General features: G+C 43.0%; 1 protein-coding gene across 21 annotated transcripts in view; it reads right to left on the bottom strand.

The window, feature by feature from the left end:
* ARHGAP10 (Rho GTPase activating protein 10) overlaps positions 1-22,069 on the bottom strand; it is a 301,184-nt gene extending 279,115 nt beyond the window's left edge. For all 21 annotated transcript variants that reach the window (XM_064491268.1, XM_064491252.1, XM_064491357.1 and 18 more), the window contains exon 1: positions 21,691-22,069. In XM_064491268.1, the coding sequence (XP_064347338.1) occupies positions 21,691-21,844 (154 nt within the window). In that variant the 5' untranslated portion in view covers positions 21,845-22,069. The remainder of the gene's footprint in view (positions 1-21,690) is intronic.
* Positions 22,070-27,971: the final 5,902 nt, after the last annotated feature.

A 27,971-nucleotide genomic window follows, 5' to 3' on the forward strand; every position in this document is an offset into this window, starting at 1 on the left:
CTCAGACATGCAGTGCTGGGTAGTGAGGCTAGGCGAACATTCAGAAGTGGCCCATATGGAAGGAAGCAGAAAATGAACAGAGAAGCTACTGATGCTACCCAGGTGGAAGCTGGTCAAAGGAAAACAAGATGACGGACACAGAGCAGCAAAGACTGGGAAGACGAGCTGGGGCACAAGACTTTGGCTCAAAACGAGACTGCCCTGTGCTCCCAGTGACTTTCTGCTTCTGGTTTCTTAATTCTCTCCTGGTGTGCCAAGCTGAAGACATTATATTTGATTTAGATTTTCCAGCAAATCTAAGAGGCCAATGAGTCCTTCTAACTTTCCTTTGGCCTCATTTATTCACTTCCCTGAGCTCTCTCCCTGCTCCCGCAGAGGAATATCTGATCATTTTTCTTCAAATCGCATATTTCCGTGTGTCCTGCTCCAAAATCACAACTACTTTCTGGTTCTGTTTTAGGGCAGAACTTAGAGCCACACTCATCCTTCCTATAAGCCCTAACATTTTCCACTACATCCTAAATGATCCTGGGTATTCAAGCTATTCCCCTTTCCCAGACACTCCAGTCCCTCAACCACCCTAGGTCAAGTCTACCTTCTCCAAGGAAACATTTTTTTCCCTCCCAAATTAAGGCTTTTTACTTGCTCTGAGGGGAACAACCTTCCTCTGGAATTTGCATAACTTGCTCCCTGAATACATCTTTTTAATTACACCAAGAATCCATGAAGGCCCCTCTTCTTATAATCTGGTGAGAAAACATAGCACTTAAATTTCACAGAACCATTTCTTTCATGTGTTTTATTTTTATTTCAATTTTTTTTTACTGACATCTAGTTGATTTACAATGTTGTGTTAGTTTCAGTATATAGCAAAATGATTGAGATATACAGATAAAAAGATACAGATAAATATTTTTCAGACTCTTTTCCATTACAGGTTATTGCAAGACATTGAATATAGTTCCCTGTGCTCTACAGTATGTCCTTGTTGTTTATCTGTTTTATAGGTAGTAGTGTGTATCTGTTAATCCCAACCTCCTAATTTATCCCTCCTCCCATGTTTTTTATTTCTATAACTAGATTGTAAATCCTAATAAGACAGCATATTATACTTTTGCATGTCTCTCTGGCTCGCTAAGATCCGTAACAACACAGTCCATATCAACAGAGCTCAGGGGACACCTGCTGACTAACTGATGCTGAATGGAGAAACACGATGAAGGTCCTCACCACTAGAATTCTGACCTGCTTTGGGCAGATGCAGAAACTGTCTCATTCTACAGCCATTCCAATCTTCTCTTCCTCTGCCTGCCTCTGCCACAAAGAACTCTTTCCCAGACTTCCTTGCAGCGAGGGGAAGCCATGGGAAAGCTTAGGCCAATGACGTATAAGCAGGGGCTGATGGGAGATTTCTGGGAAAGCCTTTGATACAGACTTCCTCCTTTCTTCTTCTTTCCCCCTTTTTTCCCCCAGAAAGGGGGAGTCATGGCTAGACTATCCTGTAAACCATGAGCAAAGAGCCACAAAACTTGAAGAATTATCATCCTTGAAAAACAGCCAGCAATCACCTACTATTGACATGTTACGTGAGGGGGGAGGGAAATCAACCAACCAACAGGGTCAAGGTCTGTCAACTCATTTTTCTGTCCCATGCAGCCCATTGTTACTGATGCACTGCTTTCCAAGATACAATGGCAGAAAACAAACTTATGGTTACCAAAGGGGAAAGGGGAGAGGGGCCTGGACGGGAAGGGTAGCGGGGAAGAGGGAGAAATTAGGAGTTCGGGATGAACAGATAACATACTACTATATATGAAATAGATAAAGACCGCCCATTTTGTAGTCTGCTGGAACCCAATTCAAGTGCTTCCTGGATCTGCGTCTCCTGGCCTTCAGTCCTAACCAACCTCAAATAAACTCACTTTTTGGCTTCAAACAAAACAAAACAAAACAAGGACCTACTTACTGTATAGCACAGGGAACTACATTCAGTATCTTGTAATAACCTGTAATGGAAAAGAATCTGAAAAAGAATAGATATATAGAACTGAATCACCTTGTTGTACACCTGAAACTAACACAACACTGCAAATCAACTGTACTCCAATAAAATTTTTAAAAAGATATAATGGGATAAACACTGCAATATAAACCAAGGGCAAAATACAGCCACGGGGACTGACTCACCATGTACTACAGACACACACACACACCACCCTATGCTCTGCAGTGACAGTCTAGCTGCTGAAGGAGACAAAGGGACAAGTATAACCTACACTCTAATAAGGGCAAAGAAGCAAAGAGGGTGGTCTCTCTGTACTGTGTTTATAAAGAGCCAAAGCAGAGCTACTCCCTACCACATTTTATCAGCAGCTTGCCAAAGAAAAGGCCAGTGATGTCACTGTTTTCAAAGAATCCTCTCTCAAAATAAAACTCAAAAAGACACATGCTCCCCAATATTCACAGCAGCAGTACATGCAATAGCCAAGACATGGAAACAACTCAAATGTCCATCGGCAGATGACCCAATAGAGAAGATGTGGTACATATATACAGTGGAATACTACTCAGCCATAAAAAAGAATAAAATAATGCCATTTGCAGCAATGTAGCAACATGGATGGGCCTGAAGATCATCATTCTAAGTGAAGTGGGCCAGAAAGAGAAAAATGCCATGTATCACTTACATGTGGAATCTAAAAAAAAATTTTAAAATAAGGACACAAATGAACTACTTATTATTTATAACTTAGATGATCAATTTCTTGAATATGTGTAAGTACATTTGACTGTCCTTTATGATTGGATCACCACATTCTGTTGATTCTTATTTTGTGGTGGGCTTTATTCCTTTGATAACTACGTAAGTTAAAAAAGCTGAAGCTCTAATCTGTTCTTAGAAACAATGATCAGTACATATATGTAAACAAAAAATATGTGCAGTATATTGTATATATGTATTTACATGCAACATAATGTATATGTGCAGTCAAACTGTAATAATTCTACCCAATAAAACTGAAAAAGGAAAAAAAAGAGCCCTCTCTCTTTTTGATCACATGGTACCAGTTGATATTCCTGCAGCCAGGGTCCCTTCCTCTTTACAAAGAGCCCAAAGGAATGGGAGGCCTTGCAATTTTCTAGGGAAAATTAAATGGAAGTGATGCCACCAACCCAGAATGGCCAGGCTCAGTTTATCACAAGAGCTGGCAATGCAAGAAAAAACTTTAAGAAGGAAAAATATGACATTTTGTTCTTCCTGAAACAACATGGACTTCTAATATTACAGCTTTAGTTTTGCTTAAATAACATGACTGCTTATACTTTATTGCCTGGGAATGTTTCAAAGCTGTCATTCTGAACGAATTTTAATATTCCTTCAGGGACCCTGTTCTAGTAGATCTAATAAAAGAATGCACAACTTCACTGTGTAGCAAAATCACTATTTTTATTTGTCTTTTTCCTGTTATTCTGCTTTATGTGAAACAAATGAAACAGTCATACCCCACCTTTACTCATGTGTAACAGTGAAAACTCACCCACACTGTTTATCCCTAAAGGGAGACAGACTAAAGAAAAATCTGTATATGACTTTTCAGCGTATTACATATACACAGTCATTAAGGAATGACGATAGAAAGTCAACCAAAAGAAATAAACTAACCACTCTGAGCTTTCCTTTCCATCTCGAAGCAGTCCAGGGCGCAGAGAGGAATCTGAATGCTCTCCCAACTGTGCCCCAACTCTCCCGCAGGCCTGTCTTCAGGCTTTAAAAATTGATCGACTCCACTTAGGCCAAAACAACTTTCTAACCAGACTCTAAGCACTTCTCCCTTCCAAGAGTTCTGATTTTGACTGTTTTCATCAGATATGAAGTATCCTGGCGGGAATCTGCCAGGAAACGGAGACAGAAGACAGGGCCATGTGGTACAAAGTGAAAAAAGGCCTTTTCTGCGTCTTCCAACCGCAGCTCGGGAACAGGACAGACATCAGAAGCCCTGCATTCTCACATTCTCATCTGCTTCTTTAACTGATATCACTTGACTTCAAACACTGCCAACATTCCAGGAGCCGGACAGGAATTTACTCAGCAAGGATTAATTCAACACCAGAGAGCCAGGCATAGTTCTAGGCCCTGGCTGGGGATGAAAATCAGATAATGCCCTGGAGGGGCTGAGCGTCTACTGGGATCTGGAAGGTGAGGGGCGGGAGGTTTTTAGGAACATTCAGTCTCTATCAAGACCGGTAGTAGCTGATGAATGGAAGCCCCAGCCACAAAACAATGTCACATCATCCCTGGTCAATTCTTCAATTTCCCTACTTCAACTTCAAACCAGGCATCAAGAGGAAGGGCTTTCCATCACAGGAATAATTAAATGGTTGAGTCTCAATAGCTTCTCTCACACTGATCTGAATTTTTGATACACGTGAATATGACGTGAGCATCAATGAAGTTTGTTTCAAAAGAAGAAAAAAAATCACCCTTTAAATATGATTTCCTCATTTATTTCATCACTACATGGTAAATATACAGATAAGAACAAATGACCTCAATGTAAATGCAATGCTACAAATGAGCTTCCTCAAACAGATGGGACAAAGCACTCATCTATGAGCACACAGGGCGTGTTTCCTCATCTGCAGAGTAAAAGAGTTGGGCGTACCTTCCAGACTCACAGCGAAAGTCAGAACACCAGGACTTTAATTCCAGCTTTGTCTGTGGAAACTGAGATTTACTAAATTCAAAATTTATCAGATAAACTCTGAAATATTTCAAAACTAACTACAATGTCTTCGTTAATCATTGTCTCTGACTTTGGCCAAAATTCTTAACATTCTGGATAGCAAGTTCCTCCTAGGGGAACCAGAAGATAATTTATACCTTCACCAAGGAGAATGAGAAGACACCTAGAAAGAAAAGAAATGGCTGTTTGGGAAGAAAGTAAGTACAGCTTGGGGGCATCCGATAAGCAGCACAGGGTCCAAACTGGCACTGACAGGAAAGCATCCATTCTGCAACACGAAGGAAAAGATTCTCCCCTAAGGACTGAAATCCTGCTGGCCTCTGCCTGTCAGTGATAAGACAGGGAGCTCAAAGTGCCAGTAACATCCGGCTGTCAGCACAGTTCAAACCCAATGCGCCCTCTTGTTCATTAACAAGAACGCTACTTTTTAAATTCTGCTTTGGCTAAAAAGCAAACAACAATGATCTTTTTCATTTTTTTTACAATACAAGTAGGATAGGATAGCCACTATTCCAGATCATCTGAAAATGACTTCCTTTCCTGTGACTTTTAATAGCTTAAAGGAAGTTTTATCACCTTCATGGAAAATTTTTAAATTTTCTAAAGTGCGCTTTGCGGACATAACTCCCTCCCCCATGGCTTTACTCAAGATAAGGTTTGTGAAATACATACTGTATCAATGGCAAGAATGTATGCTCTTCTAGAAAACTCATGGCTTCAGAGAGTGACTGGAGGGGGCCACACAGCTTTCCAGGCAAGTAACTCAACCTTTCTAAACCCGGGTTCCTAAATTGCAAAATGGCATGTACTATAAGAGGAACTACCAAACAGGACTGCTGTGAGAAGTGCTAATTAAACACACCTTGGACCCTTACACAGCGTTAAAAATTTAATTTAAAATCCCTATTAACTCCTACTACTACTACAACCACCACCATTATCATCCTTACTTCTAGTAAACTTAGGAATCTGTTTTAGTACACCTCAGATAATGTTTACCAATGGCTCAACTTCTAAGTAGATGATGAGGAAAATTAAAATAAAATCTAACTGCTCTTATTTGAGACTGCAGTAATCTACTCATTGCTGTTTTAATTTAAAGATATTTTACATCCACCTTCATTTAAACAAATTCAAGTTGGATATTCATACACAGCTTAAAAAAATAGTTGAGATGACTTACTCACTTTAAAGCCATCATCACTGATCTCCTCTAAAAAATAAACGTGGTTTAGTTACATCTAAACTCTGACTATATCACACACACAATGTGAGCCCACAGAGCTGAATATATATTCATTTCATTCCATTCATTCCAACTTTTCTTCCTCATATAAACTCTGGGTTTGCATATACAGCCATAAAAACACGCCACTATCTAGGGGGCTTCGCTCCAAGATGCCCTCCCCCATCCCTTTCAAAGGTCAAATGCTGACCGATGGACTAGCTCCACCATGAAACCAACTCCCTCTCCACTCCTCTCCATGGTGCTCTCACTGCAAACATTCAACTGAGGAAATGCATTTACTCCAAACTCTATTTTTCAGCTTTAAAGCTTTTGGAAATGGAAACTTCAAAGTCACAAAATGTGACGATCTTTACAAAGTTGCCTCTCTGTTCTCCAGACAGAAAAACACATTTTTAAACCATTTTTTTGGATGAACATCAGGATGCATGAGTCCAGCAGACAGTCTGGTAGACACTGCCAAAAGGCACCAAACCATCCTACAGCAACAAACTTTTGACTGCAGTTCAGTGATGCATCTGGTTTCTGGATGTGTGGCTGCTCATCACCAGGTTAACCTGTAAGGTTGTACGAGCCTTTTGGACAGTATCAATTAAAACACAGCACTCAATTCCAAAAGATTCCAGAGTTCACATCATAAATATTTGATTTAACCATCTCAATTCCCCTAGACGATCAATGAAAAGAAAATCGTCCAAAGAGGTCACTTACCTACTTTCAAATCCCTGCGTCAGATACCATCCCACATACACAAGAGACAAAGAAAGTATTTCCAGAGACAATCGTGCAATTTCAGAAGAAAACAAACTTATTTGGACAACTTTTCTAGATGCTTACAGGACTTCCCAATTGATTTCAAACTTAAAACTAAGCCAGGAATATTTTTGACTAGAATTTTTTAAAATCTGCTCTAATTTCTGTTCAAGAAATTTTTTTGTTGATTGTTTAAAAGGGAAAAGAATGTAAAAATCACTCAATCCACACTGCCAGATGAATTACCCTCCCATGTATCAGTTTTTCTTAACAACATTTTATTTCTCCAAAACTAAACAGGGGCAACATGAGTATCAGAAACCTAAGTTAAGCCAGAAAATTACCATTTAGTTTTCAAAATATTTTCTTGTACACCAACAAGTTAAAATGTTATAAACGTTCACTACTTTACGCTTTCGCCACAGTGATCACAAGTGTCGTAGCTACTCCGTACCTCAGAGGTTGAGTCCTGTGAGGCACAGACGCCAACCACCGCACTGGATCAACCACCGTGATTTTGTACCCAGGCAGGCTGCACAGACCAGTCTTCACTTCCGCCCTCCCGTCTCTCCCACCCTTCTCTATTTTGGTTCAAATGAATCAATCCAGCAATTGGAAAAAAGAGAAGGCATACATTCTTATTTTGACTCACTATCCTCATAGGGTCCTCACGTGTGGGACGCACGCAGCCCCTAGGCCCAGACAAAACAGCTCTAGCAAAGGAACTGCATTTTTGAAAGCAGCTTATTTTGATATGAGTAATATTGACATAGGTTTTCAAAGAGACAAGGAGGTATTTCCTACCATGAATATTGGTTGTAACTAAACCTTTATACTGGAAAAAAAAAATTAGCCAATGTGATTATGAATATGCATTTATAATGAACAGAATTTATTTGCTGAGTTTGTCTTTCCATATATTTCCCAGAGCAGAGAGTATTTAGTTTTATTCATTTGTTTCTACACTTTTTTTTTTAGTTCAGTCATGTAACCGTCTCAAATAACAGGTATTCAATTTCTCCTATCTACTAGGAACTTATTTTTATAATGTGACAATTTAGAAATTAAAATGACTTTAAAACGTGTACTATCATAAAAATGTATCAACTTGATTGGGGTTGGTAAGAATTTCAGTTACTGGTATGGGTACCTTCTTTGAACTGCAATTCCTTATCCAATTTATGCTGAGCCATTTGTATAATATAAATAAAAGAGAAGCAAGAATGCAAAAACAAACCCAAGTTTGCTTGCACACTGGATATCAGCTTTTTCCTATGTTCTGCACATCCCTCGGTGGGACCCCTGGTGAGGCAGACATAACTGGACACCGGCTTCTTCAGCCCAGCAGTGGGCACATAACTCAGGCTGAACAAACTATCCCACCTACCATGCTCAGTGATGGGTCCAGGCTGGACAAGTGACCAGGACAGACAGGGCCTTGGAGGAAGAAAACCACGTGTCCAGGTCACTCAGGACAATACCACTTCATGCCTATTGTCCCCGGCAGAATTTTACTCTCAAAGGTATTCTGACATAAACTGCATGGTCTCTTTATCTCAGAGGCAGGGTTTCTCAACCTCCACACAGTGAGCTTCGAGCTGGCTGGTTCTCCGCTGTGCAGGGGCTGATCCCGGGCACTGCAAGGGGTTTGGCAGCACGGCATCATCGGCCTCTACCCACTAGATGCCACCGTCACCTTCCAACTACGACAACAAAAACATCTCTGCGGTGCCACAGTCATCTGTTTGAGAACCACTGCTCTAGGGAAAAGGAGTCGCTGTTCTCTCAAATTCCCCGGGTGATGAGAAAGATGTCAGTAAGCCTTAAACTGTCACCACCGTGCAAAGTGTGCCCACCTGAGGGTCGCGGGAAATGCTAGCGATGCAAAAAGAGACCTGACGCCATCACTCAAACCCTTGGATTCAGGTGTTCCTAAAGGAACTCCACTCCTGAGATTTCACTCACATGGGCCAAAAAGTCTCTTTTTTGCTTCAACTGGTTTTAGTTGGGTTTCTCTTGTTTGCAACAGAGGGAAATGAATGAGGTTATACAGGATGTCTTATGCCAAAAATGTGAACTGTCAAGGCAAAAAAAAAAAAAAAAAAAAGCCTACGCTTTCCACAAAAACCAACCAAGAACTCTAGCTCTGGGACACAAGCAATGAACTTCTTCGCTGAGTCCTAGAATCCCTCCCGCTGAAGAACCTGCTTGTCTCCACACTTCCCATCCCTGAAGGACCCAGTGCCTGTAGTCAGTGCATGGGAGCCAGAGAAGAGGGGGGCTGTCTGCACCCCACTGCACTAGAAGACTGACAGTCATCCTATTTCTTCTAGGAACTGTTTCTCAAACTAGAGAACCCAAGCAGTTAGCTAGAATTTAGGAAGAAAAGATATTTTTAGATCACTGATACTGACTACTCTTGTAACTCTCCCAGGCTCTATTCCAAACCCCAAGTCCTAGGATCTCTTCCCGGATGTCACCAAGGGAAACGTCTTCTGTGCAGACATCCAAAGAGAACCAGCACGACTCCACTGAGATCAGACAAGAAAATCAGCAGCGTCCTTCTGGGAAAAAGAAAAAGGTGTTTTCATCTAATTCTTTTTTTAAAAACCAATATTAAAGAGTGTCTGAATAATGCACTCAATCCTAAGCACCAGAGGAACAAACTCTGAAAGACAGGAATTTCTTGGTGTCTTGAGGATTGTTCTTCCAGATATGTTATTGCTACTTTTTCTCCTCACCTGCCTCCTATTATCTCTTCTCAGTTGAACATCTATATTCTATGCCATCCAGCTCAGACTATGAGGAAAAATTATTACAAGTCATACATTATTACCCAGAAAAAAGAATGTGATAGGGGAGAAATTAAAAGAATTCATTACTGAAAACCATCTTGCCCTCTACCTTACAATAGCAAATACATCCATCAGTTCATAACTTCCTCGACATCCTGACACAAATCTACAAGTCTACCCAGCTATGTGCGCATCATTTCCACCCCTCTGTTACCAAAGTAGATGTGTCCCCCTCCTTTACCTGGAATCTGAATCCTATCTTCCATGCTATTCAGAAGCCCCCTGCATGCAGGACTATTCCCTGAATCTCCCTCTCCTCCTCTCTGCTGGACACATTCATTGGCATGTTCAGATCTCACCCCTTAACCCATATTTTGGGGGAACTCCCTGGACCACAGGCTCACTTGTTTTCCAAGCACCTTCTTCTGAACCCTGTGCCATCAGGCTCTCATCCCAGCCATGCCACAAACCCATCTCTCGGTTATTACCAATGACTCTGTCTTGTTAATTCCATGTCACCTGGACTCCTGGGACTTGACCTCTCTGTAGCATGACCTCTCCACTCCCCTCCTACCTTACAAAACCACCTTTGCCCTTGACTTTTGCAACCCCCTGTAGGTTTCCCCCCTTCTCCCTCCCACCCAATGGCTACTGCTCTCCAGTCTCCTTCTCAACCTCTTCCTCTACCCACCCCTTAAAAGTTGCATCCCTCAGGACCCGCCCTGAGCCACCAGTCTCCTTCACTACATTCTATCCCATGGCCGGGGTCATTTCCTGTCTCTGTGCTGTGTCTCCAGAATCTTCAGCTCTAATCCCTGTTTCTGAAATACACACTCATGAAAGAAACGAGCCCCTGAGTGTCCACTGGACGCCCAGAAGCACCTCGGTCTCCACACATCCAAACCAAAAACACCCTCGCTTCCACAAAACCCATCCCCCTGGCTGGACTACCTCAGGGACCAGCACCCCCTGCCCAGGCCAGGAACTGAGGAATCATCTCGGGTGCCTCCTTCCTCAGCTCCCACACCCAAGCACCCACCAAAGCCTACAGCCTCTAAATTGCCACTCCTTGAGACACTGCCTCTCCAGCCACCACAGCCTCTGGCCTGGGTGAGTGAGCACCCAAGCTCCAGTGCTGCTGTCCTCAAATCCATCCTCCCAGCCACAGCCTGGGCAACTCTTCTAAAACAATTCAGGTGCTGCTGATCCCTGCTCAAAATGTCTCCATCACCTCCCCGTGGTCCTCAAAATGAAGTCTGAAGCCCTCGACACACTTCAGCAGGCCCTTCCCAACCCTGCCCTGCCTCCTCTGTAGCCCCACTCTTCCCGCTCCGCACAAGCCCCCTGCCCCAGTGCACCTGCACTGGTCCTGCAGCCACACACATGCTATCTCTGGCCTCCAGGCCTCCCACATGCATTTCACCGAACTCAGAGGATCCTCCTGTCCCACTCTCAGCGTGGAAAGCTCCTAGCCTTTCTTCTGGTCTCAGCTTAGAAGTTATCAATTTCTTTTTTTTTTTCCTTAATGAAGTATAGTTCATTGACAATGTTGTGTTAGTTTCTGGTGTACACCATAGTGATTCAGTTATAGTGAAAAACAATTTGAAAAAAATGTATAAGTTATTACAAGCTATTGAATATAATTCCCTGTACTATACAGTAGGACCCTGCTGTTTATTGTATATACAGCAGTTAGTATCTGTAAATCCCAAACTCCTAACTTATCCCTCTTCCCCCTTTCCCCTTGGTAACCATAAGTTTGCTTTCTATGTCTGTGAGTCTGTTTGTTTTGAAAGTTCATTTGTCTCATTCTTTTAGATTCCACATGTAAAGTGATAGCATATGATATTTGTCTTTATCTGTCTGATTTACTTCACTTGGTATGATAATCTCTAGGTCCATCCATGTTGTTGCAAACGACATGATTTCATTCTTTTTTATAGCTGAGTAATATTCCATTGTGTGTGTGCACAAATCAGCACATCTTTATCCAGTCATCTATCAATGGACATTTAGGTTGTTTCCATGTCTTGGCTATTGTAAATAGATGCATCCCAGTGTTCAGAGCAGCACTATCTTTTTGAATTAGAGTTTTCTCCAGTTACATGCCAAGGAGTAGGATTGCTATATCATTGTAGAGGTTACCAACTTCTTGAAGTCTTCTTTAATCCCCTAGTTAGTCCTGTTAACAACGGCCATAGCATTCCATTCTCCACTCTCATTGAACAGTGTGAATGATATTGCTTAATGAATCTTCTGTCTATCCCATTAGAACTCTAAGTTCTGCACAGAAATTCAGTACATTTTTTAAGTGCTTTACGAATAACCAACTAATTTAATCCTAGCAACATTCATGGAAATAAAATTACTATCCACAATCTTTAAAAAAAGGACACAAAAGAACTAATCTACAAAACAGAAACAGACTCACAGACACAGAGAACAAACTTATGGTTACCAGGATGCAAAGGGGATGGGAAAGGATAAATTGGGAATTCAAAATTTGCACCTCTTGGGGAATGATGGAAATGCTAGTTATCTTGATTATGGTGATGGTTTCACTGATGTATATACATCTATCAAAAGTCAAATTGCACATCTGAAATGTGTAGTTTACTGTACAGGAATTATGACATAATAAAGGTGTTTTTAAAAAAAGATATTTAAAAAAATTACTATCCACATTTTACAGACACAAACAAGTTAAGTGAGTTGCCCAAGGTCACACAGTAAGTAGATTTGACTTCAAAGACCATGATCTTTAATATTTTTGCTATGCTGCCTTTGACCTGCATTTCACCAAAGAAAAACAAAACTATGTGTCAGAGTGACAGAGGTAACAGCTGCCAGATTCTCCAGTACGAGTAATAACACGTCAACCACACTCCACTCCCTTGCACTTTTTTGGCTTTGTTTCCAAAACTTTCAAGCAAAGATCTTGGGTAATGCACTGGATTTCAACACATGGAGACAGATGGTTTCTCCTATTTAATAAATGAGAGGCTTATATTCGGCCCTGTGCTTCAAAATATGGTTAGCCTCAAAAAGAGAAAAGAACATGTGTTCACCAACCACTTCTACTGTCGCTACAGGTAAAGCCACTGTGCTCAAGTTCAACCAAAGGAAGTCAGGATGGTGCTTTTTCAGCAACGATGATGATGCTGGTGGTGGTGATGGAGATGATGCCAGTACCTACCACAGGCCAGGCAGAGTTCTAAGATCTTTTAACATGTAACTTGAGGATTAAGCACCACCACCATTTGAGGGAGAGTTGGTAGTATTTCCATTTTACTAACAAAGAAACAAAGTTAGCCACAGAGGATTTCAGTCATTTGCCCAAAGGTCACCAAGTAAGTGGTGGATGTAACTTTATAGGCAGAGATTTAAAAAAAAAAAAAGTGTATGCATGCTTTTAAGACAGTCTTAAACATATCTAGCATTCAGACCTGAAGTGACACCGCTCCAGCCCAACTGAAGTCCCCCAGCCACACACCTCACCATGAGGGTGAGGGACCTCGGCGCCCAAGGGCAGACAGTGCCGGGGGTGAGCTGGGCAGTGAGGAAGGAGAAGTCACACTCCCTGCTGAAGCATCAAGCGGCACAGGACGAACACCCTCCTTGGGAAGCGCGAGGAGGAAATTCAAGTTTGACCAGGGAGCCAGGACTGCAGCCGCAGCAGCAGGGCTGTGATCCCAGCCCATCCCGGGGCTCAGGGAGATGCTGCCCTTAGAACGTAAAGCGTCAGGGGTTTTCTCAGTGCACATGTTTGTTTGTGTCAAGAGAAGGATGTCGAGGCTTTCTCATTACAAAGGCATCCCTTGGCAAGTCTATAAATTATGCTCCTATATTAGGATAATTAAATAAACAGGCTGTGGTTCCTGTTTGTATAGAGGCCTGTCACAAAATACCAACCATTCTCTGCTTAAAAATCACATCCATCTGACCTAACTAGACTGACAGTTTCCAGAGTCCTTAATGTGCACTGTGTTTCTGAATATGATCTTTTTTACCCTACATGTCAATACTGGATGTCTAATTTCAATGAGGCAAAATGGCTCTTAAAGATTTTTGTTTGTGACTCAGACCAGTTATTTCTTCCAATCCTGAAATTTAAACTGGTTTGCCCTGATTATCCATGCTATGCTGGTTAACATAAAATATCAAAAAGAAATTTTACTAAATGTCTTCAAAATTCATGGGTTCCTTAACTACAGATTGTTGTCAAAGCTAGTGTGTTAAAGTTTATCAAATTAATTACAACAAGGCTTTCATATTGAATAAATTCTCTGAATGTACTATTTTGCTATCAAAACTATGCCAAGGTGTGAGGTATATAGTACAACATCTGTTATTTATGTAACATCTACATAACATCAACTGACCAAGTCTTTTAAAATGCCACTTGTAGGAAAAAGAGGTCAAACTAAATGAAATAAAGCCACCTGTATCCACATGGATAAATCTCACAAATGTGATGTTGAGGGGGTAAAAAAAAGAAGTTACAGAAGAACACATATAGTATGAACTCATTATATGAAGTCTAAAAACATGCAAAACATACTAGCTATTATTCAGGAATGTGTACAGATGTATTAAAATATCTGGGAATAATATGCACCAGATATGAGATAATTGCTACCTTGTAGGGAGAAGAACGGGTTCTCTACTGGGACAGGTGCCATTGGGAAGAGGCAGACAGGCAGCTTTTATTTCCAAGCTGAGCAGCAAATAAAGAGATGTTTATTGGGAGATTCTTTGTATTATTTTAGATTTCTAAAATATCTCAAAATTTTTGTAAAGGGAAAGAGCCTAAATACTTAAATATGAGAACAAAATTAAAATTTACTCAAAGGTGGCATGAGGAAGGACAAGAAAAAAGACACTAATGGGGAGAGAAGTGGAGACACTTCACTAAGACAGAGACGGAGGACAAGGACATGATACTCTGCGTGGATGTGTGCAGCTCATTTTTGATCCTAAATCAATCCATCCTCTGAATATCTACACTTATTCCAAAAATTAACAATCGGTTTTATTTACAGTAACCATCCCAGGCGGCCTTAAATTTAAAATCATGGTCCTTGGCGGAGCTGACAAGCATCGTCTCCTAACTAGATCATGAAATGGACACACTTTCCAGGTAATTGGGATTTGTCGTAATAACGTCCCCTAACAGAAGACGGCAGTCACACCCCTTTGCGGAGACAGCTCGCTATCGTGGTTAAGGGCTTTGGAGTCAGACAGATAAATGTGGGTTCACATTCCAGCTTCACCACTGACAAATGGTGTGATCTGGACAAGCTCCGAACCTCTCCAAATTCAGTTTCCTAATCTGTAACATGGAGTAAATGGTAACATACCTCGTTGAGGAAGTCCTCACATTAAATAACAGAATTTACCACAAAGTAAAGCAAATAGCAAATGCCTAATAAAAGTTAGCTACTATGATTAAAATTATTTAAATTATATACATTTTGAACAACATGAAACATTTTTCAGTTGTGGTTTGTAACTGCCCATTTGTCTCTGAAATGTAACTCTGTGAAAAGGACCTACTAAAACATCCAAGACACCCTTAATCAGAATTAGAATCAATAAATCTCCAAACACTCTGCTACAAATCCTGAAATAGAGCCAACCTGACTAGAAGTTTTCATTAAATGGATGTAGAAAATCAAAGGCAATGCAAGACAACACTGAGTCCTATACAGCAACACGTTCATAGCTGTTTCTAAACCTTTAAAAAGGGACAAGAGACACCACATGTTATTACCATGGTCAAATGTAAACACTTTACCTATTCACTGCCACATACAGCCAGCAATCACTTAAGCATGGTTTATGGTAACCTAGCAGACCACACAATATTTTTATCTCCTTCGTAATTCTTGCCCCCCACCAAAAAAAAAAAAAAAAAAAAAAAGTCATGAGGTGATCGATAGCTACTGGAGTCAGAATTCAAAACAGCCTCTTTGGGAATTTGTCCAGGGGACTCTGAGTATTCTCATGCAGAAAACAGGATTACATAACAACCCTTCGGACCCTCCCTTTCGGAGGTGTCCTGGCTGCCTTCTCCTTCACATGGTGAATTTCCCATAGCAAACACAAGCACAGTCCACCAAGTTGTTGGGGTTTCCTGCATGTTAAACACTAAAGTTAATACCTTCTAAAAGCATCAGCGCAACGTTTAAGTATCTGCAGGCTCCAGCCACTGATGACGTCATCCCAGTTCCCTGAGCAGAGCTCTCCCCGCCCTCTTCAGCTCCTCCTTATCTCAGTCCCCAGGATGAGAGGCCTGCTCCTGGAGGCCTGAGCCCCAGCTGCTGCCGGCTGGGCTAGATCTACAACAGCCTGTGTGACATCTTCCACACTGTCTCCAGATATTTGTGAGTCAGAAACAAATTCTGGAAAATATTTTCCCAAGATACCACTCAGCTTTGATTCATCAACTTACTTGCCAGATTCTTCAGCATCCTGAGTTACATTCACACTTTGAAAGCCTTATCAGAGCTTGCCTTGCCCACAGATGATCTGGACAAATATACTCTTAGGGTTACTAACCTCTAAAAGGTTGGACGTTAGTCTCTGGGCCAGAGCAGTCATTTTTCAGGCAAGAAAAGGACTTCCATGTTAAAACATACACCTGCAATTTATACAATATATCCTAAATGTTAACATTTGAGTGCTCATTCTAAATGCTTTACATGTATTACCTCATTTATTTAACCCAACTAGCAACCCCATACGGTAGATAATACTACCACCTCCATTGTATGGATGACAACACAGATATAGAAAAGCCAAGCAACGTGACCTCGGTTCCACGGAGAACGAGTGGCTGAGCTAAGATGTGGACCCAGACGGACCAGCACCCTAGAGATGCTCTTAATCTTTTATACCAGACTGTCTCACCAGCTATGTTAAAGATTAAAACACAAAAATACTCTCCTCCCGTTTTCTCCCTCTTCCAGAAGTCAACAACGCTCCCTGGTTCCCCACCCTCCAAGAAAACAGAGTAAAAAGGAAGTGGTTAAGGAACCCCAGTAGATGGAAGGGCAGGGAATGACAGCATATCAGGAGGACTCAGACCATCCGATGACTCACTGACCTGTCAAACATTCTACACAAACATGGCTGGTTGGTGAAGCCCGAAATAGGAACTACTCTAAATGGAGACCAGGACCAGCTGTAGTGAGTAAAGCCTTTAAAGACTATCTGGGTGCACATCCCAGCTCAAGTCTGATAGTAATTCCTTTTCCAGCAAGTCTGCATTCACACTAGAAATCAGCCCACTAGCAAAACCCCAAGTAAGAGTTTAAGACTTACCCCAGGTAATGCTCTGAATTGTAGGGGGTCCACAGTAATTTCTTTGAAGCAAAGAATATAAATGACTATTCTTTTCCATTCAGGGAGAAATTACATTTGTAGTTTATTAACTTTTTAAATAGCATTTTACCTCTATGCCTCTGAATTCCACTTAATGGATGCATCAGCACAAAATTTGCAATGATACCACTCCATCAAAATTAAGGTGTTAAGTAGCAGAAAATCCCACTCAAACTGACTCATGTCATTTAGCAAGATAACCAGCCGTGGGCTTTGGGCACAGAACAATCCATGGCTCCCACAATGGCATCAAAAACCCAGATTCAGGTACCTCTCTGCTTCAATGGCCCTTACAATTACCTTGGCTCCACTCACCATCCCAAGATGGCAGGAGCAGCTCCAGACAACACAACCAGACATCACCGAAGAATCAAAAACCCTTTTTATGAGTCTCCTCTCACACACAAGGAAACCTTTTCCAAAGTCCCAAGCAGACACCCTATAGTGTCACACTGGTCAGAAGTGAATGCATCCTCATTCATTCGATTACCAGCCCAGAAAATAGATCTACTGCACTGAGTCCTTAGACTCAACCCTGACTGCTCATTTTTAAAGCTCCAAGTGATTCTAATGGTCAGCTAGGATTAGGATTGAGAACCACTGAGTGAGACTAATCAGAATTACCCCTAATCACCTTTCCATGAGTCACGTGAGAAAGGGAAAAGACACCTGAACAAAATTTGGCTTGTCACAGAAAAAGAATGTCAGTTGGGCAAACAATAGAGTCTACACAGACACTTTACATTTATATTTTCAAAACACTTTCACATGTGTTATTCAATTCAGCCCTCAAGGCTATATGCAACAGTCGCATTTTACAAGCAAGGAGGTCAGGGCTCAAGTTGACAAAGTGAATTCTTTTAAGTCTTCCAAATCCCCGCATGTTTCCATGCGATAGCAACCTGAGAAATTTCCCCAAAAGGAATTACCACAGGAACCATTTCTCTGAAACAATAAACACAAAGACAGCAAAAGGGAACTTTTATGTTGTCCCAAGGAAAACGGAACAAAAATTATGTTGTCCCGAGGAAAACAAAACAAAAATCATTAATCTAGCAAGGCCTAAAAGACATACCAAAATCAAGGCTTAGGAGACTCAAATTCTAATCTTGGCTGCCACTATCCTCTTTCTCCATGTCTGTGGTAAGAGCAGCTCACTTATGAGGGCCCCTCCAGTATGCACACGTACACGCACACACAATCTAAGTTTACTCAAGAGCATTCTATAGAGCTACGAAGTCCTTAAGAATTCTAAGGATTATTTGTCCTAAAAAATCTATTTTCTCCTCTGGAACAAAATATATTCTCTCAAGAATTCCCTAGTTGTAAAAATTTCTGAGAAAAGCCTATATGGCTTACTGCTGTTTCTGGTAAATATACGACACATTTCTATGAATCATAAGCATCTGAAACTACACAGACATCACATAAAAGCCTTACAAAAGTTTAAACTGTATTGAAAGAAGACACTGATTATTCTAGGAAAGGAAAGGAGTGAAAAAAGGACTCAAAAAGCCATTCGAACAAGGACTCCATTGAACCGAGTGAATGATCTCCAAATCCACCCCATAAATCAATGACCCCAGACTCTCCTCTTGGCAGCCCCTCCCCACCCTCACTGCTAGATCCAAACTCACCCAACACAGACATGCCAAACACTGTCTCTAAACCCTCTCTTTCCTATTTCGTTAGGCTTCTGCTGAAAAAAAAATCAGTGATTCTCTGCAGAATAAAGCCCACATTCTAAGCCCACTTGTATGGCCTCGTTAATCTGAAACGACCTTTCCTTGGATCTCATTCTACTCCCCAAATGAAATCTCCATTCCAGCCAAACTGGTCTCCTTATCCTCGTCCGACACCAGTTCTGACTTCTTCTCAGCTGTTTCCAATCTCACAAGGTTCTACAAGTTTCTATTCCTTCCTTAAAACACCAATGAGTTCCCAAACTTCTACTCTAACCTACAACACACTTTTGTTTCCGTCAAAGTTAGAATACCTGTCACTGAATCTTCAACCTTTTAATATGTGCGTCAGTGTATCCTTTGTTTCAAGAACTGAGCACAAGGCATTCAGGAGTTCAAACATGTTCCCTAGAATTGAGTACAACCACAGGACAATACACTCAAGGACAAGGGCCTCTACCTTCTTAACTCTTTGCATCTCAATCCCAATACTAAACAGATTGTAGATGCTAACTATTTTTTGATCACTCCATAACTGAACTCTGCAGTAAGCCTTCAGGTCCTACAGAAGCCGCTTCCAATTGCTTTAAATATTTGCGAACTATTCCAAGCATCAAGACATCAAAATTCCATAAACCCAACAAGTACTGAGCATGTGCAAGAAGCATCTTACAAGGCAATTAAGAGCAGAAAATTACTTAAGCACAGAATTCTGAAAATGCACAAAATGCCATTTTTGCAAAACAGTGTAAAACATCTGAAAATAGAATCAGTCTGACCCAGGTGATTGTTAACTCTTTCTGAAGCTCCTCCCCCCCATTTCAGGTCCTTCCTCCACCTCTTGACTCAGGTGTTACAGAAAAGCTCAAGTGGTTCGGCCAATGATTGACCTAGACTGCAATTTCAAATGACCTCATCAAGCCATCTCCAAACACTGAAGAATCTTACTCATGCCTCTAAGAAGCAGGACAAGAAAAACTGAGCAGGAAAGAAGTAACCTGCCTAACTGTCCTATGGCCAGGCCCTAATCATGAAGGCAAATTCAACTCAGGTGTCCTGACTTAAGTCCAGCGCCATCAGTCTTTGATAGGAGCTAGATGTAAATTTCACTGAGAAAGCTGGGCTAAGGCCACGTCTTCCTAACTTGCCAAATATCCATTGAGCTAAACCTGTGTTTTTGTCCTTTTCTGGGAAAGAATGTAAGTGAATTAAACAACACAAGAAAAAAATTTTTTTATTTGGATGTTCTCTAAAACATAAGCATAAATTATGTTTCTGATGTTAAAGAACAAAAATCAAAAGGAGGAAGACGCCAATTCACAAATTCAAGAAAGTCTACATTCTGGAGAGAGAGGCTTCTGGCTGGCCCCAGATGCACTAGCTGCCACTGGAACACCAGGCGTGGGTCCTGCTGGCAGAAGGGTGCACATGCAGTCACATAAATAGCTTTCCACCAGTGGCCAAACTGGCTTTGCCATCTGCCTCTCTCCTCGTGTCCCTCGTCCCAGAGGGAGCTGCTACTGCCAGTAAGAGAGAAGGTGCACTTCCCCAGCCAGTGACACTGGTTAAGACCAGGCTAGAGGGGAGAGGACATAGCTCAAGTGCTAGAGCACATGCCTAGCATGCATGAGGTTGCGGGTTCAATGCCCAGTCCCTCCTTTAAGAATAAATAAACCTAATCACCCCCCCCCAAAAAAAGACCAAGTTAGAGAAGGAAGAATCCTCTCCCCATGTTCACTACACACACACACACACACACACCATGCCCTTTTGGCCTCCTCTGCTCACTCCTACGTATTTATAGCCCCTCCCTACTTCCATCTCCACACACAAACCCAATGCCAAGGCACTGGAAAGCCACCAACCAAACATGCCCCCTAGTCACACGTCCCAAAGAAAGCCATTCCCAATGCTCATTTTGCAACACCAAAGAGGTCACAGAACCAACAGGAACCTTGGACGTCAGCCAGAGAAGTGGAGTGACTTGCTTCCAAAATTACTCGGACGGTTCACTCAGTTCTTCCCATGAGAACGTATTTCTTTCAACTCATTCAATGAATATTTACTGTTTCAGGCGCTGTGCTGCTGGGTACTTGAGACAGTTTGTTCGGGATGGTCTCATCTTCCTTAATGCCAAATGGAGAGTGTGGGGTAGGGAGCAGGTTTTTTTCAGAGGGAAAATGGAGCACTCACAGGCCTCCTCAGAACGGGTTAGAGGTTACAGGTGTGGTCAGCCTGCGATGCTCCTCACTACAGCTAGTGCCTCCCCCATTTCCGGCAGCATCACCAACTCTGTTTCAGCGCGAATTTCAGGCCACCTCCCTCCTACACAACCTCTTCTCAGATAATAAATACATATCCACCATATTTCTCCTGTGGCCACTTCCTAGTTGTTCAAAAGATAGAGAAACCAGGGAGGAAGGATCGAGCGCTACCAGGATGGAATTCCCTAATTGCAGGCAGTGGCGCTCCGGCCAGGGGGCAGGCTGTCTGCGCACCCTCACAAGCCCCAATCTTTGAACCCTCCTCGGCACAGGCGGAGGGGAGGAATGTGCGGAAGGCAGCACTACGCCAGGTGGACTTTCTGGTTTAGCACAATAAGGTGCCCAGGACGAGACTGTCGGAGGAGGTCAGAAAACCACACGGAAAGGGTGAAGTTTAAGGGGGTTCGGAAGAATTCAACTCCCAGCCAGTTTTCAAAGAATCCCCAGGCAAGTTCTTTTGAGAGGTCAAGAAACAAGACTAGTAAAACTGACGTTTCTGTTACGGACGAGACTGTGAGCAGCTCTAGGGTGCAATAAAACCTGCCCGCGGGCGGGTCCGGCGGGGGACGCAGGCACCGAGGGCGCCGGGCCAGAGCAGCGGGGCTGGCGGGCTCACCACTTAGGGCTCTGGCCGTCGGGCAGGGGCAGGAAAGGGGGCCTGCCCCCCGGCTGCCCGGGGAACCGCGGAGGAACGACCCCGGGGCCTCCCGCCCCGGATGAATCTCCCGCTCCTCTGGCCGCCGGCCCGGGCACGAGACGGTCGGTCTCCCTCCAAGAGAGGCTCCTCCCGGCCTCGCGCGCGCCCGAGTCCCTGCTTACTTTTGGTCGCCGCGATGAGGTTCTTCCCGTCCTTTATGAGCTCTTTGATGAACTTGTTGGTCCTCTCCAGCTCCGCTTCGTGGGCGCGGATCCTCTCCCGAAACCACGGGCTGTCGAGGTAGCAGTCGCTGAACTCCAGGGGCTGCAGCCCCATGACGGCGGCGGTCCGCGCGCAGAGCTCGCCGCGCGCACTGCCCGAGCCGGGCTCCGGGGTCGCGGCCAGGTGCGGGGCCACGCGGGCAGAAAGCGCCGGAGAAGCTAGCAGCCCCGGGCGCGCGGCGAGAGCAGCGCAGACATGCCCCGCGGAGGTGAGCCCGGCCGCACGGAGAAGCACAGCCCAGGCGAACGAGAACTGAGCGCTCAGCTCCCGGCAGCCCCAGCCGAACCTCGGATACTGCGGCCCCGCCCCGCCCGGCCCGGCCCGGCCCGGCCCCCGCGCCGCACGCCCTCCCGGAGGCGCGAGCCGGCCCCGCCCCGCCCCGGGCGCCTCCCGCCGCGCCCCGCCCCGCGCTGGCCTCTCGCCCACTCCTCTCCCCTCTGCCTGCCTTCTTCCTCCTCTCCTTTCTCTTCCCTTCCCTTCCCTTCCCTCAGACGTCTCTTCCTTGTCTTCCCCACGCGCAGTTGCCCCTCCTCTTCCTTCTGAGGCTTCCTCGGTCTAGAATTTCGCCCCGCGGCTTTCCTCCGGCCCTAGACGCGGGCGCCTCCCCTTTTCATCGGCTCCCCTCTTCGGGCTGACTCACTGGGGAGCATCGGGGAGCCGACTGGGGCCAGGACGGGGCGTCTTCAGGGCAGTCTTAACACAGGGGTCTGGTTTCTGGGGGAAACGATTGACTCCTGTATCTCATTTATCCCGGCATAGACCCTCAGCTGTTCCCTATTCACGGTCCCCATTTAAAATAAAGTGCCTGTTAAATCTCCGCTTCAGACTGAAAGCTTTACAAGGGCAGGGAGCATTTTCTTGGAGGCCCAGCTGCTGCTGTTACACTCTTCTGTGTAACCACGCTGATGATTCGGGGGAGGGGAGAGGGTGTCTAAACTACGGAAGAGTTGTTTCTGTTGTATTCAGCAGATTAAATGTGCTTGGGTAGGTGGAGAGATCTTGATTATTCCAAAAATAACTACCGGAAAACAAACGCCAGGGTATAATGTGTGGTTTTCACGAGGTGGGGGTGAAGATCAAATGAGAATTTGTGGGTACAACTGGGAAAGTACAGCATTCCGAGTGTTCTGAAAGAACTCAGATGTGTCCCCAAAATGTTAAGACATTTTAAATTACTAAAAATCCTTACCCAGATGAAACCAATTTTTCATTAGAGTACCTTTTAATAATAGCAACTAACAATTTACTAAACAATTATTAGGTGCGTGCCTGGCACACACCAGGAACTCTATACACAGTTTTAATAGGTTCAGAACATATGTTTACATATATAGGTTCACTAATGATGCTAATATCAGCAAGAGACTTCAAAGGATTCTTTGAAAAGTTTAGACTCCGAGATGGGTAACTAAGACTCTGCATGGCATGTTGTAGGAGTGTAACCCTCAAGAACAAGTTAAGTAAGCCTCCTACTCAATAAACTTTTGTTACAAAACAGCACTGTGAGTGGCTAACCCACAGATAAACAGATAAACGTGATTACTTTAATGTCCATCCACCGGAGAGTTCAAAATGTTTTACAAAAAATTTAAGGCATTGAAAACCTTGGTTCTGGCTAAAATCAGCTGGGGGATAGAGTCTACAGAGAAGAAAATAAAAGGCAAGTAAAAGGGGGAAAGATACTCAAGAATAGAAAGGATGCAAACAGTGAGAGTTGCACTGACAGGTGTGCAATCCTCTGGGCAAAATCCTAAACCTGTCCTCATAAAAAGGAGCTGCTGACACTTCCCCAAAGTGTTAATCATGGAGTTAACACATGAGCCAGCAACTCCACTCTCTAGGCATCTACCCAAGAGAAATGAAAACATATGTCTACACAAATGCTTGTTCAGGATAGCATCGTTCATTATAGCCAAAAAGTGGGTGCAACACGAATGTCCACCAGCTGATGAGTCAATAAACAAAATGTATGTATCCAGACAATGGCATAAGTAAACTATAATAAAAAGGAATGAAGTACTCATGCATGCTACGACATGATGAACCTGGAAAACATTATGCTAAGTGCAAGAAGCCAGCCGCAAAACACTGCATATCATATTATTCAGTATGAAGTATCCAGATATAAATTGGGGGTTGGGTCAAAGCCTAATTAAAGATGTCATTTAATCAATAACCAGAAGAATCAGAAGTTGACCATTAAATAGGGAGTGGGAGCAGGGGAGTCCAGGCGGGGAAGCAGCCTGTACAAGCCCCTGGGATGGGAAAGAGTCTGGAACATTCCAGAGGTTAAAAGAGCAGATCAGATGACTGAAGCTCAGTGAGTAAGAAAGACTGGCTCAAGACATGCTGCGTGGTGGAGGGTCAGAAGGGGTCAGATCAGGTGAGCCTCATAGGCCCTATAAAGTAATGAAAGAAATTTCCATTTATTGAGGCATGGAGAAGTCATTCTGGCTTATACATAATATAACTCAAACTTTATGCTAAAATAGCCTGTTTGTAGCCAATCAAACATACATTGTACTTCTGCTTAATTATTAAAGAAAAAAGCACGTGGACCAGAAGTAAAGAATGTCCATGTTAAAAAATGAAGATGAAATGCCTCTCTTTCCGAGATGCCAATGCTGATCCTCCTTTGATGATAAGACTCCTTTCCTGGGGGCCAAGGACACGCTGAGTCCCGCTGTGTTCGCGCTGATCTGGTTTGTTTTGTTTTGTTTTGTTTGAAACCTTGAAGGAATGTATCCCTGACTTGTTTGATGTTCTTTGTTCTGACAAGACATTCAAACTCTCCTGGAAACCCTGCTTCTCTGCAGCAGTTCCTCAGAGTTATCTGAGATAGAGGCTGTCTTCCAGGCTATAGTCCTCAGTTCAGCTCAAATAAAACTCTTTTTCATTCCTATTACAGATTATTTATTAATTTTTTTTGTTGACAATAGGGTTGTATCCTAAGCTACTCTTCAAAGGGAAACTTTGAAGAGTTTTCAGCATGGCAGTAATGTGATCTGGTTTGTGTTTTCTCTCAAGGTGCTGCGTGGAGAATGAAAATTCAGCGTAGCTCAGTTGGGAGAGGGCATGCTGAGCATGCATGAGTTATTTGGTTCGATTTCCAGTACCTGCATTTGAAAAAGGGGGAAAAAAAAAAGAAACCAAAATGAAAATCCATGGGGAAGGCTTTGGGGGTTGTCTGGGCAAGATGGTATAGCTTCACCCTCCAAATGACAGTGGATACAGAGATTAATAGACCAAAATATATTTTAGAGGCAGATTCTGGAACTTGACAATGGCCTGTATATAGAAATGAGGAAGAAGGTGTCAAAATGGCCCCAGGCTGCCGGCATGGGACATTAGGTGGATGGCTGTAACCCCACTGAACATTTACTAAAAGGAAAGTGGGGGGAAGTCGATGTGGTGGTGCTGCTGGTGACTGGGATGGGCAAGATCAGTTTCAGTTTAGACTCATTTAGCCTGAGGGGATGTTCAAGTCTGTATGTCAGGTTGTCGGGTGGGCATTTTTATGCTTTGCTCAGTGCCTGGATTAGTTAAGGATCTGAATCAATGACGGTCAGTCAGGATCCTGTCCACACAAAATAGAGGGTAACTCAGATGAAACCTCCCCTTTACACAGGTTCCGCTACACACAATATTGTCTCTCCCTGATGAGTCAAAGGTTACTACCTATAAAGTCAAATATGGGTTCTACTGAATCTTTGGATATGTTTCAGGCTGTGAGTCAGTTAGAATTAGGTTCAGACACATTATAACAGAGAATCCAGAATAACGGTGGTTTAAACCATGAGGAGTTTACTCCTCTCTCTCATGTGAAAGAAGTCCAGAAGTAAACACTCTAACATGATTCCACAGTCCCCAGGGAAGCACCAGTTTCCATCCTCAGTGTCACCTCGTGGTATGTTTCCTAGAGCCCCTTCTGTGAATGAGGAAGGCTAAAGATAAGGGGTCCCCCTCCTGGTTGAGTCACCCTCTTTTCTTAGCCTTCCTTCAGGTCTTAGAAAACATTTTTGCTTTTTATCTCATTGGCCAGAACTTAGTCACATGGCCATGCTTCCCTGCAAGGGAAACTGGAAAATGTGGTCTTTTATACAGGTTCACTGCCACCTGAAATGAAATCTGAATTTTCTTATAAAGAGATGATCCATTCTGAACAGGAACCTAACAGTTTCTGCCACAGGCTGACACCTTTATCGGTGAGGTACATAGATTATAATTATAGCTATGGCAAAACATAAGGGATATGATGAGAAGAAATGGAAGATTAATGTCTGGATAACTTCCAAACCACATTAAGTTGCTTTCTCTCAAGAGTAGTAACGGGTGTGGGGTGGTAGGGCAGAGATGCCAGAATAGCTCAAACAAGAAATCATTGGACAGTATCATGGAAAAGTTCCCTGGAGAAGCAGGGCAGGCTCCTGAAGGTTTATCACCACTCTAGCTTCATTTTCCTGTGATTCTTTCTGCTCTGTTCCTCTTCCTGGTGTTAACTTCAGCCTCCAGAAAGCTCCCTTCGTGAGAACCAGATGGCTTCAACATCTCCGGATTTACCTCTAAACAGTATCCCCTCTGGTGCTAGAAAGATGCTCCCCCTCTCACAACTGCTTCAGTCTGGACATCAAACCAGTTTAGGAGCCTACCTCATCTCATTCAGTTACATCTGGAGAGCTGTCTGTCAGCTGATCACTGGGGCAAAGGTGGGAGTAATTCCACATAGTTTCAGGTCACCCTGGGGCCACACTGTGAGCTCAAGGTGAGTTAATCCACCAAGATATGAGGATGGTATACGAGTTTGTGAACTAGTAATCTACAAAATATAATGGTGATGGGCGCTTAACAATGTAAATTTGCTTAATCCCACTAACTGGATACTTCAAATGGCTAAAATGGTGAATTTTGTTATATGTATTTCCACAATAAAAAAAAGAAACAATAAAGTATGATGAAGTGTATATTTTGTTTGTATGTTTGTAGTGTATGTTTTCTTAAAGGTAAATTATCACAGAAAAGTAACTGTCCAAATGTGTTTTAAATTTTCATTGCATCTATATTTTTAAGAAATTTTTTCTTCACAGAACCCTATTAAAAGTTCATGAACTAGCAATCTGGGTAATGCAATTTGAGAAATTCTATTCTGAGAGCACAATATTGTATAAACTCTACTGAGGGTCAAGCCAGAATCTCCGTGTAACGGTTAATCTTATGTGTTAATTAGCCTGGGTTAAGGGATGCCCAGCGAGCTGGTAAACATTATGTCCAGATGTGTCTATGAGGGTGTTTCCAGCAGATATTAGCATTGAATCAGTAGACTGAGTGAAAAAGAGCTCCCTCACCAACACAGGTGGGCATCATCCAATCCACTGCAAGCCTGAATAGAAAAGGCAGAGGAATGGTAAATTCCCCTTTGTACTTTTTGAGCTGGGACATCCATCTTCATCTGCCCTCAGACATTGGTGCTCCTGGTTCTCAGGCCTCAGACTTGGACTGGGATTTGTACCATTGCTTTCCTGGTTCTTCATCTTGCAAATGGCAGATGGTGAGACTTCTTGGCCTCTATGACTAGTGCATAAGCCAATGCCTACAGTCACTCTCAATCTCTCAGTCAATCAATCTCTCTGTCTCTCTCCATATATATCTACATTGCTATATCAGCTATATCACTATATAGACATATCGATATAGATATATATCTTATCCCTCATTGATTGATTCCATTTCTGTAGAGAATCCTGACTCCGTATCTGCCAGGACTGCAGCAGGTAAACCCCTGTGGTGTAGAGAAACTGTTCCTCGTGCCTCTAATATTAACTGTTCTCAATATATGCCAGAGAGGATGCTAGAACTAGGGCTACAATAGTGAACAAAACAAGCACAAGTCATGCCCTCAGGGAGCAACAGTCTCCAATCAGAGAGAAAGAATGTATCAAATAATGACAAACACAAATACGAATATTAAATGAAAATTCTGATAAGTGCTGGGAAAGAGCATATATGGTGTTAAACAGGGGAAATGGGGCTATTCTGAGATGTCACTGAGGAATTGACAATTGGGCTGCCGGATGAGGAGTTCATGGGTAGAGGTGAAACTGATGTGATGTGGAGAGGGAAGAAGCATTCCTGGGGAAAGTTTTGTCAAAGAACTAGAACAGGAAACTGAAAAAGGTCCTGTGGC

The sequence above is a fragment of the Camelus dromedarius genome, chromosome 1 (assembly GCF_036321535.1).
Source record: "Camelus dromedarius isolate mCamDro1 chromosome 1, mCamDro1.pat, whole genome shotgun sequence".
Taxonomy (NCBI): domain Eukaryota; kingdom Metazoa; phylum Chordata; class Mammalia; order Artiodactyla; family Camelidae; genus Camelus; species Camelus dromedarius.